Raw genomic sequence first — 12,317 nt, 5'->3', positions numbered from 1 at the left:
CTAATATGAGGTTAACATTAGACTAACCTGGAGACTAATATGAGGTTAACATTAGACTAACCTGGAGAGGAATATGAGGTTAACATTAGACTAACCTGGAGACGAATATGAGCTTAACATTAAGACTAACCTGGAGACAAATATGAGGTTAACATTAGATGAGGTTAACAATAGACTAACCTGTTGTTCAACTCTGACACCTCAGCATCATGGAGATGCTTCAACTCTGACAGCTCTCTCTCCTTATTCACTCTCTCTGCTTCCTCCTCCTCACATCTCTCCTCCTCCAGCTCCTGTAAATGGAAGGTACCCAGAATGGAGGAGGAGAAAGGGGGAGCGATGGCAGACGAGTGCGGGAAGATGAGAGTGGAGGTGAGTGGAGGAGAGGAGGAGGAGTGAGCTAGTGCAGAGGACAGAGGGGGAGAGAAGGAGGGCTGAGGCAGGGCTGGCCTGGTAGAGGTCAGAGGGGGTGGAGAGTTGGATCGGGGACCAAGTGCAGTAGCGCTGGGGCGTGGAGAGGATTTGGTGAAGGGGGTGAGGGGGTCACAGCTGGAGAGGAGAGAGGAGGAGAGACAAGAGAATTCTGCTCTAAGCTGCCAGAGGTCCCTGGAGATACAGAGATACACTGGTCAAGTTACACAATACAAAAAACATAGTCACATTAAGAGACACAACAGAGGCCTTTCACACAATGTTTAGTGTAGTTCTCTTTCATCCAACATGGCGCGCACACACACACACCTGTAAGTAGACACACAGAAAACAGACAGACAGAAGGGGGAGACAGACAGATAGACTGTGAGGCAGTCAGACAGACAGAAGGAAGGAGAGACAGACAGATGGACTTACCTGTCTGTGGCTGTTTTGACTGTTTTACAGAATCTTTTCAGTGAGACCACAGCTCCCCAGACAGGCAGCAACCTGGCCTTTTCCTGGCTGATATGACCTGTCAGATGCTGGAGAACAAACACACAGAAGTACATGAATACACACACACACACACATTTCTATCCAGACATCTTCATAATACTGCTGCAAGAAAAAAGAATTGATTCCTTTTTATGTGCACTGTAAAACGATAGGTTATGTAGATAACCTAGTTATATTAGTATTGGCTGAGCGTCCCGCTCTGAGCCTTATGAGATATCTCTTATCTCCTATGAAACCTATTGTATCTCCCACGAACAAAAACACATGCACCCCACCTGCCTGGGGCCCCGCCCCCATGGTGGCACCGCCCATATAGCCGTGACTCTGGTCACCAAACACCCTTCATCGCCAAAACCCGTCCCAGGAAAAGATCCCTCAAGAGGGAACTCAGGGCCGCGCAGAGCGGGACGCTCAGCCAATACTAATATAACTAGGTTATCTACATAACCTATCGTTATATATCGTATTTGCTTCGCGTCCCGCTCTGAGCCTTATGAGATAATGGGGAAGAGCGGACGCGAGGCCCGACAAATGTACCCCCTGAGGACCCGTAAGCCCAAATCAAGGGGTGCGGAGAGCCCTGTCACCCCATCCTTCCTAATGAAGGGGGGGCGCAGTCAACTCCACCTGAATGCGAACAAGAGACAACTAGAACCCCTTGAACACACCGTACAGGCGGAACCACGTGTGACCCAACACACTGTGGCCCATACCCATACACTCCTGCTACCCGACCAAAGGACGGGAAGCAGGAAAGGCCACAGACCCCAGAACCGCCTGGGAGACAGAATCCCCGGTCATGTCCATGAGGTAAAACCTTACAAAGGGGCCCGGGGAGGACCATGAAGCTGCAGCACAGATGTCCCCCACCGAGGCCCCACCCAGGAGAGCGGCAGAAGCAGCCACCCCACGAGTGGAGTGCGCCCTGACGCCCCCAGGGGAATCCTGCCCAGCCAACGTGTAGCAGAGGGTAATGCCCTCGCACAACCAATGGGACAGGCGCTGCTCCGACAGTGCCTTACCAGCACGAGCCCCACCGTAACAGACAAAGCTGGTCGGTAACCCTGAAGTCCTGAGTACGGCTGAGGTAAATCCCCAAGCACGGACTGGACATGACAGGTGAAGGCCCGCATCTAACTCACTAGTGTGAGGAGGAGGACGAAACGCCTGAACAACAATATCCCGGGAGCGGAAGGAACTCCGGATATTCTTAGGCACGAAAGCAGGATTAGGTCGCAGAGTGACACCGCAATCGGTCCGAAAAGACAGGCACTCTGGACGTACCGAGAGAGCACAGAGCTCACCTACGCGTTTAGCGGAAGTGACAGCCAGTAGGAACACGGTCTTGAAGGACAGCTGTCCCAACGGCGCCTGCTCGAGCGGCTCAAATGGGGCCAAGGACAACCGACCGAGGACCAATTGAAGATCCCAAGTCGGAGCCAAGGAGCGTTGCACCGGCTTAACGCGTTGAGCGCCAAGCAGGAAACGCTTCACAAGAGGGTGGCTGAACAAGACATCCCCTCAAACCCCTCATGATAGGAGGATATAGCTGCTGCATATACCCTCACCGTCGAAGCCGACAGTCTATCAAGGAGAGACTGGAGGTAACTAAGGACAGCATCCAGGGGGCAGGAGACTGAGTCCCGGCCCCCCGCCTTACACCACACTTGGAACATACGTCATCTGCCCACGTAAGCGCGACAGTGGAGGGAGCATGCGCATTCCAGATGGTAACACCATCAGGATCAAGAACCCGCGCCCCTCAACGTACCCGTCCCAACAACTGACCTAACAGATGTATGGGGAAGAATCCCTGGCGGCACGGCATCGGTCCCAGACCTGCCTGGCCATGTCCAGACGTAATCCTCACCCGTCAGGATGAGGACCGCCCCGCGACAGTACCTCTGCACCCACATTCTCCCTGCCGGGGATGTGGGGAGCCCTCAGGCCGCGCAGATGGAGGACGCCCATAGCCAGCCGCCCGCCGCCTGGTGCAGACAGGGGGAGTGTACTCCTCCCTGTCTGTCGATACACGACACTGACGTCGTATCGTCCGTCCTGATCAACACCATATGTGGACCAGAAGGACCGCTTTCAATACCAACACATTGAACGTAGCGCAGACCGGGCAGCATGGTTTGCCAGCTGCCCCCTACTGCGTTTGCCCGACGCGTCACCAGCGAGGGAGGCGTCGGTGAAAACGCGACGTGAGACAGCGCCGTAACCGTCCTAGGACGGAACCTCCCGAGCGTGTTGACAACACGCTCTGAGATGGATGCCCATAGCCCTCCAACCGTTGACTGGGAAGAGTACTCTACATCCAGTCTACAGCAACCCCAGGCTGGTAGAGACCTGCCTGGTACGAGACCCGACGATCCACCTTGACCGCGAAGGACCAGAACGCCATCAGGGCAGAACACTCCGTAACCCCGGACGACGCAGAGGCCCCAGTGCGGCCTCCACGCACTTGGTGAAGATGCGGGGAGCCAGAGAAAACCGAACGGCAGCCTCTGGTACTCATACGCTAACCCTGCAAAGGAAGCATAGGTAAGCCCTAGGACGGAAGATCGGGGATGCGCATACGCATCCTACAGGTCTATGGAGGAGAACCAGACCCCCACCTGACAGTGTTCAACAGGTAGGAGACGATCCAAAAAATGCTGAACCTTCCCATGGGACAGGTCCAGCCTGGGTCTTACACCCCTCCCTCCCGACTTCTCGGGCAGAGAACACCGGGAGGAGAACGCCACGACGATGGCTTGCTTCGTCCACAGAGATTGGATCTCGTTGACCAGAGCTGTCACTGCTGGAGACCCTTACAATAGGGTCTGTACCAAACCTGAAAACGGATGGGGTTGTGTAAACACAAGTCCCCGCCTCAGCGTTCTCTCCATCCACCTCGACATATGGTACTGCCGTAGTCATATGTGACGACACTCCCAACGCACCCGCCGTCACGTGGCACAGGTCCGCCAGGAACTGTAGATAGTTGGCCCGGTCCCCCGGCTGTGCGTAGCCAAACCTGGAACCGTGCGAGGAGCGCGTTCCGTGTCGGAACACCTGACCCTGACACCACCCACGAGGCAATCGCACCCAAGGGGGAACCCCGACAGAAAGGGCCGGTCTGATACGGGGGGCTTCAGATGAAAAAAAAAAACGCCCGCCCCCCCCCCCCCCCCCCCCCCCCCCCCCACTGAACACCCCTCCAGAACATGCTGAAGGAGTTGTTCTGCAGCCGGACATGCAAGGTGTAAGGCCCCCATGGGTTCCTACACACCGTAGCCCTGCAGTGATATTACTACCACCCCAAATCATGTGAGCTGCGACCACTTGCCAATATTTCAGGAGTGGGAGGCACCAACATGATACCTGGCCTGGCGAAGGCGAGGCCGGGGAAGCCCGCACTGTGTGCCTCAAAAGGTTTCGAGCCCCCCTGCTGACAACACTTAAGTTGACAGACGTAACACCAGGCTCAACCAACACAGTTCAAGGTGTGGGAGCCGCTTGACAGCACAACATTCTCACAGACAGACCCAGGCTCAGCCATAAACTGGGTGTCAGCCCCTGTCCCCATGAGAAGCGAAAAGGGGGGCCGCCCGCGCATCAACGAAGGCACGCGGCCCGCAGCCAAAGGAAACAATCAGAGCCCACTTCTTCCGCTGGTGTTGGGGAAGGGAGTGATCGGAGAGCGGGCTGCTCGCGGCAGGACGGTGACGGCTTGTTTGTTCAAGCCGAACCCATCCTACATGGCCGATCCCTCGGCCGCCAAGGCTGTCGGCCTTGTGGACACCTGTCGAATCAACGCCCAGGATACCTCTGGCGGGGGAAAAACATGGCCGCCTGTCGAGGGCCCCGTCATCGCCGCTGACGAGGCCATGCTCTCTCTTCCTCTGGCTGCGCGGTGTGAGGCGGTGTAGGGCCTAGGACAATACCGCCCGCGCTCCAGCAGAAGACCAATATCCCCTGCGGAGAGGGGAACCCCGAGCGGTTATAGCTTGCGGCTGGGTCAAAGCTAATAACGTCAACAACCTCGCGCGATGTGTCGACGTCGGCTGGCCCTCAAGGCCCCTCCACCAGACACAATTTTTTTAATAGAAAAAAACAGCAATTCGAACACAGTTCTAATCGTTGCCAATTCCATACCGTGGCGGTACAAGCCTTAACAGCCCACCAGCCACTCGCCAGGCCGACCCACCCATGGTGTCGGCCGGGCGGGGCATTGTTTCAATATGTCAAAAACAAAGGACTGATGTTAACACGGAGCACCAGTGGTGATTGCAAACAGCAACCTCCACTGTGGTGTGCACCATGAAAGGGTTAAATGAATAAAAGAGCTAAACCACAAAATACTGTAGAATGAGCAAACCCATACACACAAAGTTAAGGGGAGACGGACCAGAGCGAACTAGTCCCGCCTTCATTCAAAATATTCACAACAGGACACCAGCCCTAGTTTAGCCCATTTACCAAAAAAGGTAAACAAAGCCCCCCCCCCGCACTACTCCCCCAGTATACCGATTGACCGTCAGTATGAATGGTTGAGAGGAGAGAAAACTGTAGCAAGACAGACCTTCTCATAGCAGAGTGACAAAACGAAACAATAGCCCACTACACAGGGCCGCCTCAGGGGGTGGGGGGCCTCGCGTCTAAATACGCACAGGGCCTCACATTTCTCCCAGGCGGCCCTGCCCTTATACTACTGCAGCCTAGCGCTAGGCGATGTGGGACCCAGAACAACAATTGCCTGCACACAGACACGCAACATGTTTACCATGTCGGCTGGACCCATAGCCCCACTACCCGACGCCAACCCAGATGGGAACACCGTTCAACAAACCCCGCCGGAACACAAGGTAACATACCTGGCTAGGCAACCTAGCCACGGCCTACCCTGTTGTCAACCCATTTACCTGAAAAAAGGTAAATAGGACTCAGCAAAAAAACCCACAACAGCTACCGACTGACCTTCATTGATGAACCGGGCAAGAGGAGGGAGAGTGACAACATCTCACGGCGGAGACATTAGAACAGCGTAGCAATTAGCAGTAGTAATAGCATGCGGCATTAGCGATAGCATGTAGCATAGCATTAGATGTTTTAGTAGCACGCCCAAGACAGCTTGGAAACCGTTCCCTGCAGTGAACGTTCACCAAACCATCCTGCCCCCGGCGCCAACACACAACATGGTTGTGTAACAAAACAAACCAGCATTACTAACACTAATACCCATGCCTGAAGACACAGGGCCTACCTGAGTACAAGCTGGCCCGACAGCCAGTCTTGTACAGCTGAACCTCGATGTGCTGTCATCAAACGAGGAACATCAACATAGGCCCGTCGTGTCGCCGAAAACATGCGTCGAAGATGCCAGGGGCCAGCAACCTCCGGTAAGCTTTCAACATTATGACTCTGATCCTTTTCATCCTGCTAGTTATCGTATGGTGCACGCATCCATTACGCTGGGACGAAAATAGAGGAAGGGTGTTTGGTGACCAGAGTCACGGCTATATGGGCGGTGCCACCATGGGGGCGGGGCCCCAGGCAGGTGGGGTGCATGTGTTTTTGTTCGTGGAAGATACAATAGGTATCATAGGAGATAAGGGATATCTCATAAGGCTCAGAGCGGGACGCGAAGCAAATACGATATATAACTACCTCTTTCTCTCCCTGCCAATCAGCCTCTCTCTGTCCCGCCTCCTCTATGGCTCTGCTCCAATCAAGAGTGAGCTTCTGGAGGTCCTCCATCAGGACCTGCTTGTCCTGTCCCGATTGGCTGAGCTGGCCACGGAGGAGGGAGTTAATTTCAGCCAAACCAATAGAGCTGGGTAGGGTAGAAAACACACGTAAAAATATGAGTAAGTACTACTTCTACCACATCTTAGAAATCAGTGCAAAGTGACTTGATTTGCTGCATTTCCAGACAACCTGGCACCTCTCTGCATGCTGTGAGATTTAGTGCACACAAACAGACACACACACACAAACAGACACATGCATGCAAGCAGAGGCTAATCACAAACACACACAACACACATATACACATGCAAACAACCTCTGCTGTGTTATTCACACAAATAGACACACAAACACATAATATATATGCACCTCTGTTGTTCCTCCACCAGCCTGATGAGGGCGCTCTCCAGGGAGTCACTGTGCTCATCTCTCATTGTCCTCTACAATGACAATGTCACAGGTAAATGACCACACACATTATATTTACATTCTACTTTAGTTTCCAGAAGGCTGCTGCATGTCAAAGGCCTCCTGGCTAGCTCCAGGAGGGTCATCAAAGAGAAGTCGCCTATTCTCAGTCTTTGCCCCACAATGGTGGAATGAACTACTACCCACCCCAGTTAGGACAGCCGAAACCCGCCCAATCTTTCGCTGTCGACTAAAGACGCACTTCTTCAACCATTATCTGGAATAAAAAAAATACAAAAAAAATCTAACCCTAACTAACCTTATTGTCATGCACTTGTCCTAATAAACTAACCTACATTGTAGCACTGCAGGGGTGGACAAAGCACAGTGCTTTCAGCCTCAGTTTCTATCTATTAACATCTATCAAGAAGATCATAAGACAACACATCTGCATTCAGAAACTAGAGACAAGAAAAGCTATAAAAGAAATAAAAAAGCAATACTCCAGTTTTATTGGTAGACTTTAACCTGCTACCTAGCTGTTACCTAGCTGTTACCTAACTGGTTATTAGATATTCTCCTGCTCTATCTGAAACATGTTGTATATGAATACATATATATTAGATATTTGTCTGCTCTGTCTGAAACATTATGTATATTAAATACATCTCTATTAGACATTCACCTATCTGAAACATGACATTAATAAATATGAATAAAGCTTTATTAGATATTCTCCTCCTCTATCTGAAACATGATGTATATTAATAAATCTCTATTAGATATTCACCTCTGGGCGGCTAGGTGGTGTAGTGGGCAAGGCGCTCGCCACCAATGCAGGAGACGCTGGGTTCGAGCCCAGCTCTCCGCATTGCTATCAGCTTGGCTGGTCATTCATACTAACACAATTGGCAGTGTTAGGGGTGGGAAAGCTGATGGGTGGGGATCGGACGTTGTGGACAGCGACTCCTACAGGTCGGTTGGTGCGCCTGCGCAGCATAATCAGGAAGCAACGGGGGCGGCGTGTCCCTCCCACGCAGACCCCTGCCGCTGAGAGATTGCACTGTGCAGGTGCAAAGATGCGACGGCTACTTCCTCGAGTACCGGAGGGGACACGTGATGTAAGGCTTCGTCCACATTGCAGCCGGCTTGTGGGAGGCATGGCCTAACAGCGTTCGAGACAGGAGAGGGTAGAATTGTACAATACGAAATTGGGATGGGAGAAAAATAGAAAATGGGAGAAAAAAGTAGATAAAAAAAAAAGATATTCACCTCTCTCGTCAGCAGTTCTCTCTCCTCAGCTTGATGTCGATGTTCCAAACTCTGACAACGATCACGATATTCCAACACCTGATAATAAGTGTAAAATAATTATTATAAAGATACACTATTTTTAAGATTCTATACAAGCATATTTGAGGTCTCAATTCAATTACAATTTTGATTCTTTATGCATTACAATGTACTACAGAGCTCAAAATATAGATGACAGTATATATATATATATATATATATATATATATACACAGCTTGGTTTGGCTGAAAGTGTATTTCAAATTAATATGAGCCTTAACCCTTTCTGCGCCAACAACGAGTTAACTCGTTATGTCTTTTATTCGCTATTGCCATAATTCATCAGGGCAGCCTGTGCAGGCTGTTCTGAGTGTGTCTGAGATGGCAGACGGTCAATACCACCGCCTAACACCTTGCGGCCGCTATTGCACCCCATTGGAAACTATGTAGTTTGTTTTCTGGGCCGAGCTGAGCCGTGCGGGCGGGGTTTAACCTCTTCCACCCGACGGGACCAGTGCCGGTCCCGAAATGACATCTGGTCATAAATCAAATGGGCCATAGTATTGTATCCATAGCTATAATATTTATATAGTTATAGCCCTGCAAACAAGGTGAGCGACTCCCATCGTTTACAGCGGTGGCAGTAGCTACTACAGGATAAGGCTAATAGCTGGCAGTCAATGAGTTAAAGTATAATGGAGCTTGTTACTAGGGATGCACCGAATGGGAAATTCTTGGCCGAAACCGATACCGAAAATAGAAAACAGTTGGCCGAAAACCGAAAGCCGAAAGGCCGAAAATGATTCATAGAATAGATCATTTTTTTACCAATGGTGTGGAAAATTATGATTATGGAAAAATATATGATTATGGCAAAACTTAACTTAAATAATAAATAATCACTATTATGGGTCCATAAAACATTTATTCAGCACTTCTGAATGCATACAGTACATTAATTCCATCTTTTCTCTGGCTGCGCAGCGGACATGTGTGCTCTACTGAGCGCACCTTTCTAGTCCCCAGCTGAATGTGCTCGCTTGACTCGGCACAGTAGACGCGCGACAGACAGACAGCGTCAATGTGAGAAACACAATCCCCCCCCTCTCGCTCTGAATAATATGCATATTAGATCACTCAGTGATTAACGCGACGGGCATATAGTAAATAAGGATATAAAAGCATGTTAAAGACGCATTTATTGGACGCGTTGCGCAAAGAGTTTACATAGAAACAGCGCGACTCCCGACAGCGCGACATCATCACAACAACACGCAAATAATATGCATATTAGATCACTCAGTGATTAACCGCGACGGGCATATAGTAAATAAGGATATAAAAGCATGTTAAAGACGCATTTATTGGACGCGTTGTGCAAAGAGTTTACATAGAAACAGCGCGACTCCCGACAGCGCGTCATCATCACAACAACACGCGAATAATATGCATATTAGATCACTCAGTGATTAACCGCGACGGGCATATAGTAAATAAGGATATAAAAGCATGTTAAAGACGCATTTATTGGACGCGTTGCGCGCAGAGTTTACATAGAAACAGCGCGACTCCCAACAGCGCGACATCATCACAACAACACGCGAGGTTGTTAGGTTGTTTCTGTTTCGGTGATATATTTTCGGTGAAAAAACTCTTTCGGCCAAAAGCCGAAAGACCATTTTTTGCCATTTTCGGCCGAAAACTTTTGGTGCCGAAATTTCGGTGTATCCCTACTTGTTACGTATTACTTTCACATGGTGGAGGGATACTTACTGTCTGTGGTGTATATTCACATTGTGGTTTAAGTGCGCTGTCACTAATTGGTGGTCTGTGATTGACACTGTTTTCTTTCTGTTGTTTTTCCTTGTAACTAAAATGGCCGCCCTTATAATTTATCACAGGTGTGGTGATTGAAGCACCACGCCCTATGTAAGCAGGCCATAGTGCAGTCTGCAGCTGTCTCTTGTCAAGGTCTCTCATCACAGTCGCTGGCTGGTGCTGGCTAACTAACGTGGTTATCGTTCTGAGAGCTAATGTCGGGACCTGGCTGGTGCTGGCTAACTAACTTGGCTATCGTTCTGAGAGCTAACGTCGGGACCTGGCTGGTGCTGGCTAACTAACGTGGCTATCGTTCTGAGAGCTAACGTCGGGACCTGGCTGGTACTGGCTAACTAACATGGCTATCGTTCTGAGAGCTAACGTCGGGACCTGGCTGGTGCTGGCTAACTAACGTGGCTATCGTTCTGAGAGCTAACGTCGGGACCTGGCTGGTGCTGGCTAACTAACGTGGCTATCGTTCTGAGAGCTAACGTCGGGACCTGCCTGGTGCTGGCTAACTAACGTGGCTATCGTTCTGAGAGCTAACGTCGGGACCTGGCTGGTGCTGGCTAACTAACGTGGCTATCGTTCTGAGAGCTAACGTCGGGACCTGGCTGGTGCTGGCTAACTAACGTGGCTATCGTTCTGAGAGCTAACGTCGGGACCTGGCTGGTGCTGGCTAACTAACGTGGCTATCGTTCTGAGAGCTAACGTCGGGACCTGGCTGGTGCTGGCCAACTAACGTGGCTATCGTTCTGTGATTTGTTTACTTGGTAACACAGGTTGCTAAGGAATTTAGGTTCGAGGTTGAAGAAAGTGCACTTTTAGGTTGAAATAATGGCCCTAATGTCAACGTGTTTCAATATAAGCTTTATGTATGGTGATAACGAGTATATTGTTCGCTTTTTTTTTTTATTATAGACATGTGGTGGCCTAGCAGTCCTTGAGTGACTGCAGTTTAGAAATTAGAATCTATTTGTTAGTCGTATCAAATTGTAAGGCGCACCTGTTTGAATTTGTTTGTTTGAATGTTGCTTAAATGTAACACAGGAGGTTTTGCCTTTCTTTGTGTTATTGAAGAGCATTTGTTCCAATGTTTTGGGAGAAATGTCTATATATAATGACTCCACAAGGTTTGTCTTGTGTGTGGTTCATCTCAGCAGATGTATAGGTAGTATCAAGTAGCATTGTCTGCTGGGCCAGGTTTGGCGATATTCTAGTATATGATCTGTATGTTTTTATTTTTTTTATCTACTTTTTCTCCCATCCCCAATTTCGTATTGTCCAATTCTACCCTCCCCTGTCTTGAACGCTGTTAGGCCATGCCTCCCACTGGCCGGCTGCAATGTGGACGAAGCCTTGCATCACGTGTCCCCTCCGGTAAACGAGGAGGCAGCAGTCGCATCTTTTCACCTGCACAGCGCGATCTCTCAGCAGCGAGGGTCTGCGTAGGAGGGACACGCCGCCCCCTGATTCTGCTGCGCAGGCGCACCAACTGACCTGTAGGAGTCGCTGTCCACAACGTCCGATCCCCATCCACCAGCATCCCACCCCTAACACTGCCAATTGTGTTAGTATGAACGACCAGCCAAGCTGGTAGCAATGCCGAGAGCTGGGCTCGAACCCAGCATCTCCTGCATTAGTGGAGAGCGCCTTGCCCACTGTGCCACTTAGCCGCCCTGATCTGTATGCATTTGTAGTCCATTTAGTAGTTGATATTGAGTTAAACTTTTGGTCCAGTATATGTTATGCCGTTAAATTACTGTGTGATTTAATTGCGTGCTAACATGTGTTATGCCGTGTGTCTTTAATTACTGTGTGATTTAATTGCGTGCTAACATATGTTATGCCATGTGTCTTAAATCACTGTGTCTTTAATTACTGTGTGATTTAATTGCGTGCTGACATTGAAATTTGTGGATACAGGAAATAGGAGTTTGAACCCCAGGTCGTAGGAACGGTGGGTAAGTTGCTTATGTTCAGGATATTGGACTATATTTTGTGCTACATCATTTGAGTGGTGCACAGTTAATTATATTGTATCTCCTTGTTGTCAATTACTGTGAGTAGTAAGTATGGCGTTGGACATGGATGATTTTGTTGCGGAGCCAACCGTGGCGAAGGTAAAAAGA

General features: G+C 49.9%; 1 protein-coding gene across 1 annotated transcript in view; it reads right to left on the bottom strand.

Moving 5' to 3' along the window:
• The window catches only part of LOC311228142 (uncharacterized protein), a gene marked incomplete at its 3' end in the record, with an annotated part of 144,002 nt that overhangs the window by 119,187 nt on the left and 12,498 nt on the right, over positions 1 to 12,317 (bottom strand). The window contains exons 3-7 of the mRNA XM_084314057.1: positions 8,347 to 8,424; positions 7,036 to 7,106; positions 6,586 to 6,751; positions 850 to 956; positions 275 to 606 (exon numbers count right to left, since the gene is read on the bottom strand). Coding sequence (XP_084170183.1) covers positions 275 to 606; positions 850 to 956; positions 6,586 to 6,751; positions 7,036 to 7,106; positions 8,347 to 8,424 — 754 coding nt within the window. The remainder of the gene's footprint in view (positions 1 to 274; positions 607 to 849; positions 957 to 6,585; positions 6,752 to 7,035; positions 7,107 to 8,346; positions 8,425 to 12,317) is intronic.

Source organism: Notolepis coatsorum (genome assembly GCF_963971535.1).
Source record: "Notolepis coatsorum genome assembly, chromosome: 5".
Taxonomy (NCBI): domain Eukaryota; kingdom Metazoa; phylum Chordata; class Actinopteri; order Aulopiformes; family Paralepididae; genus Notolepis; species Notolepis coatsorum.
The sequence above is the reverse complement of the archived record's forward strand: the minus strand, read 5'-3'. Positions and strand labels throughout refer to the sequence as shown.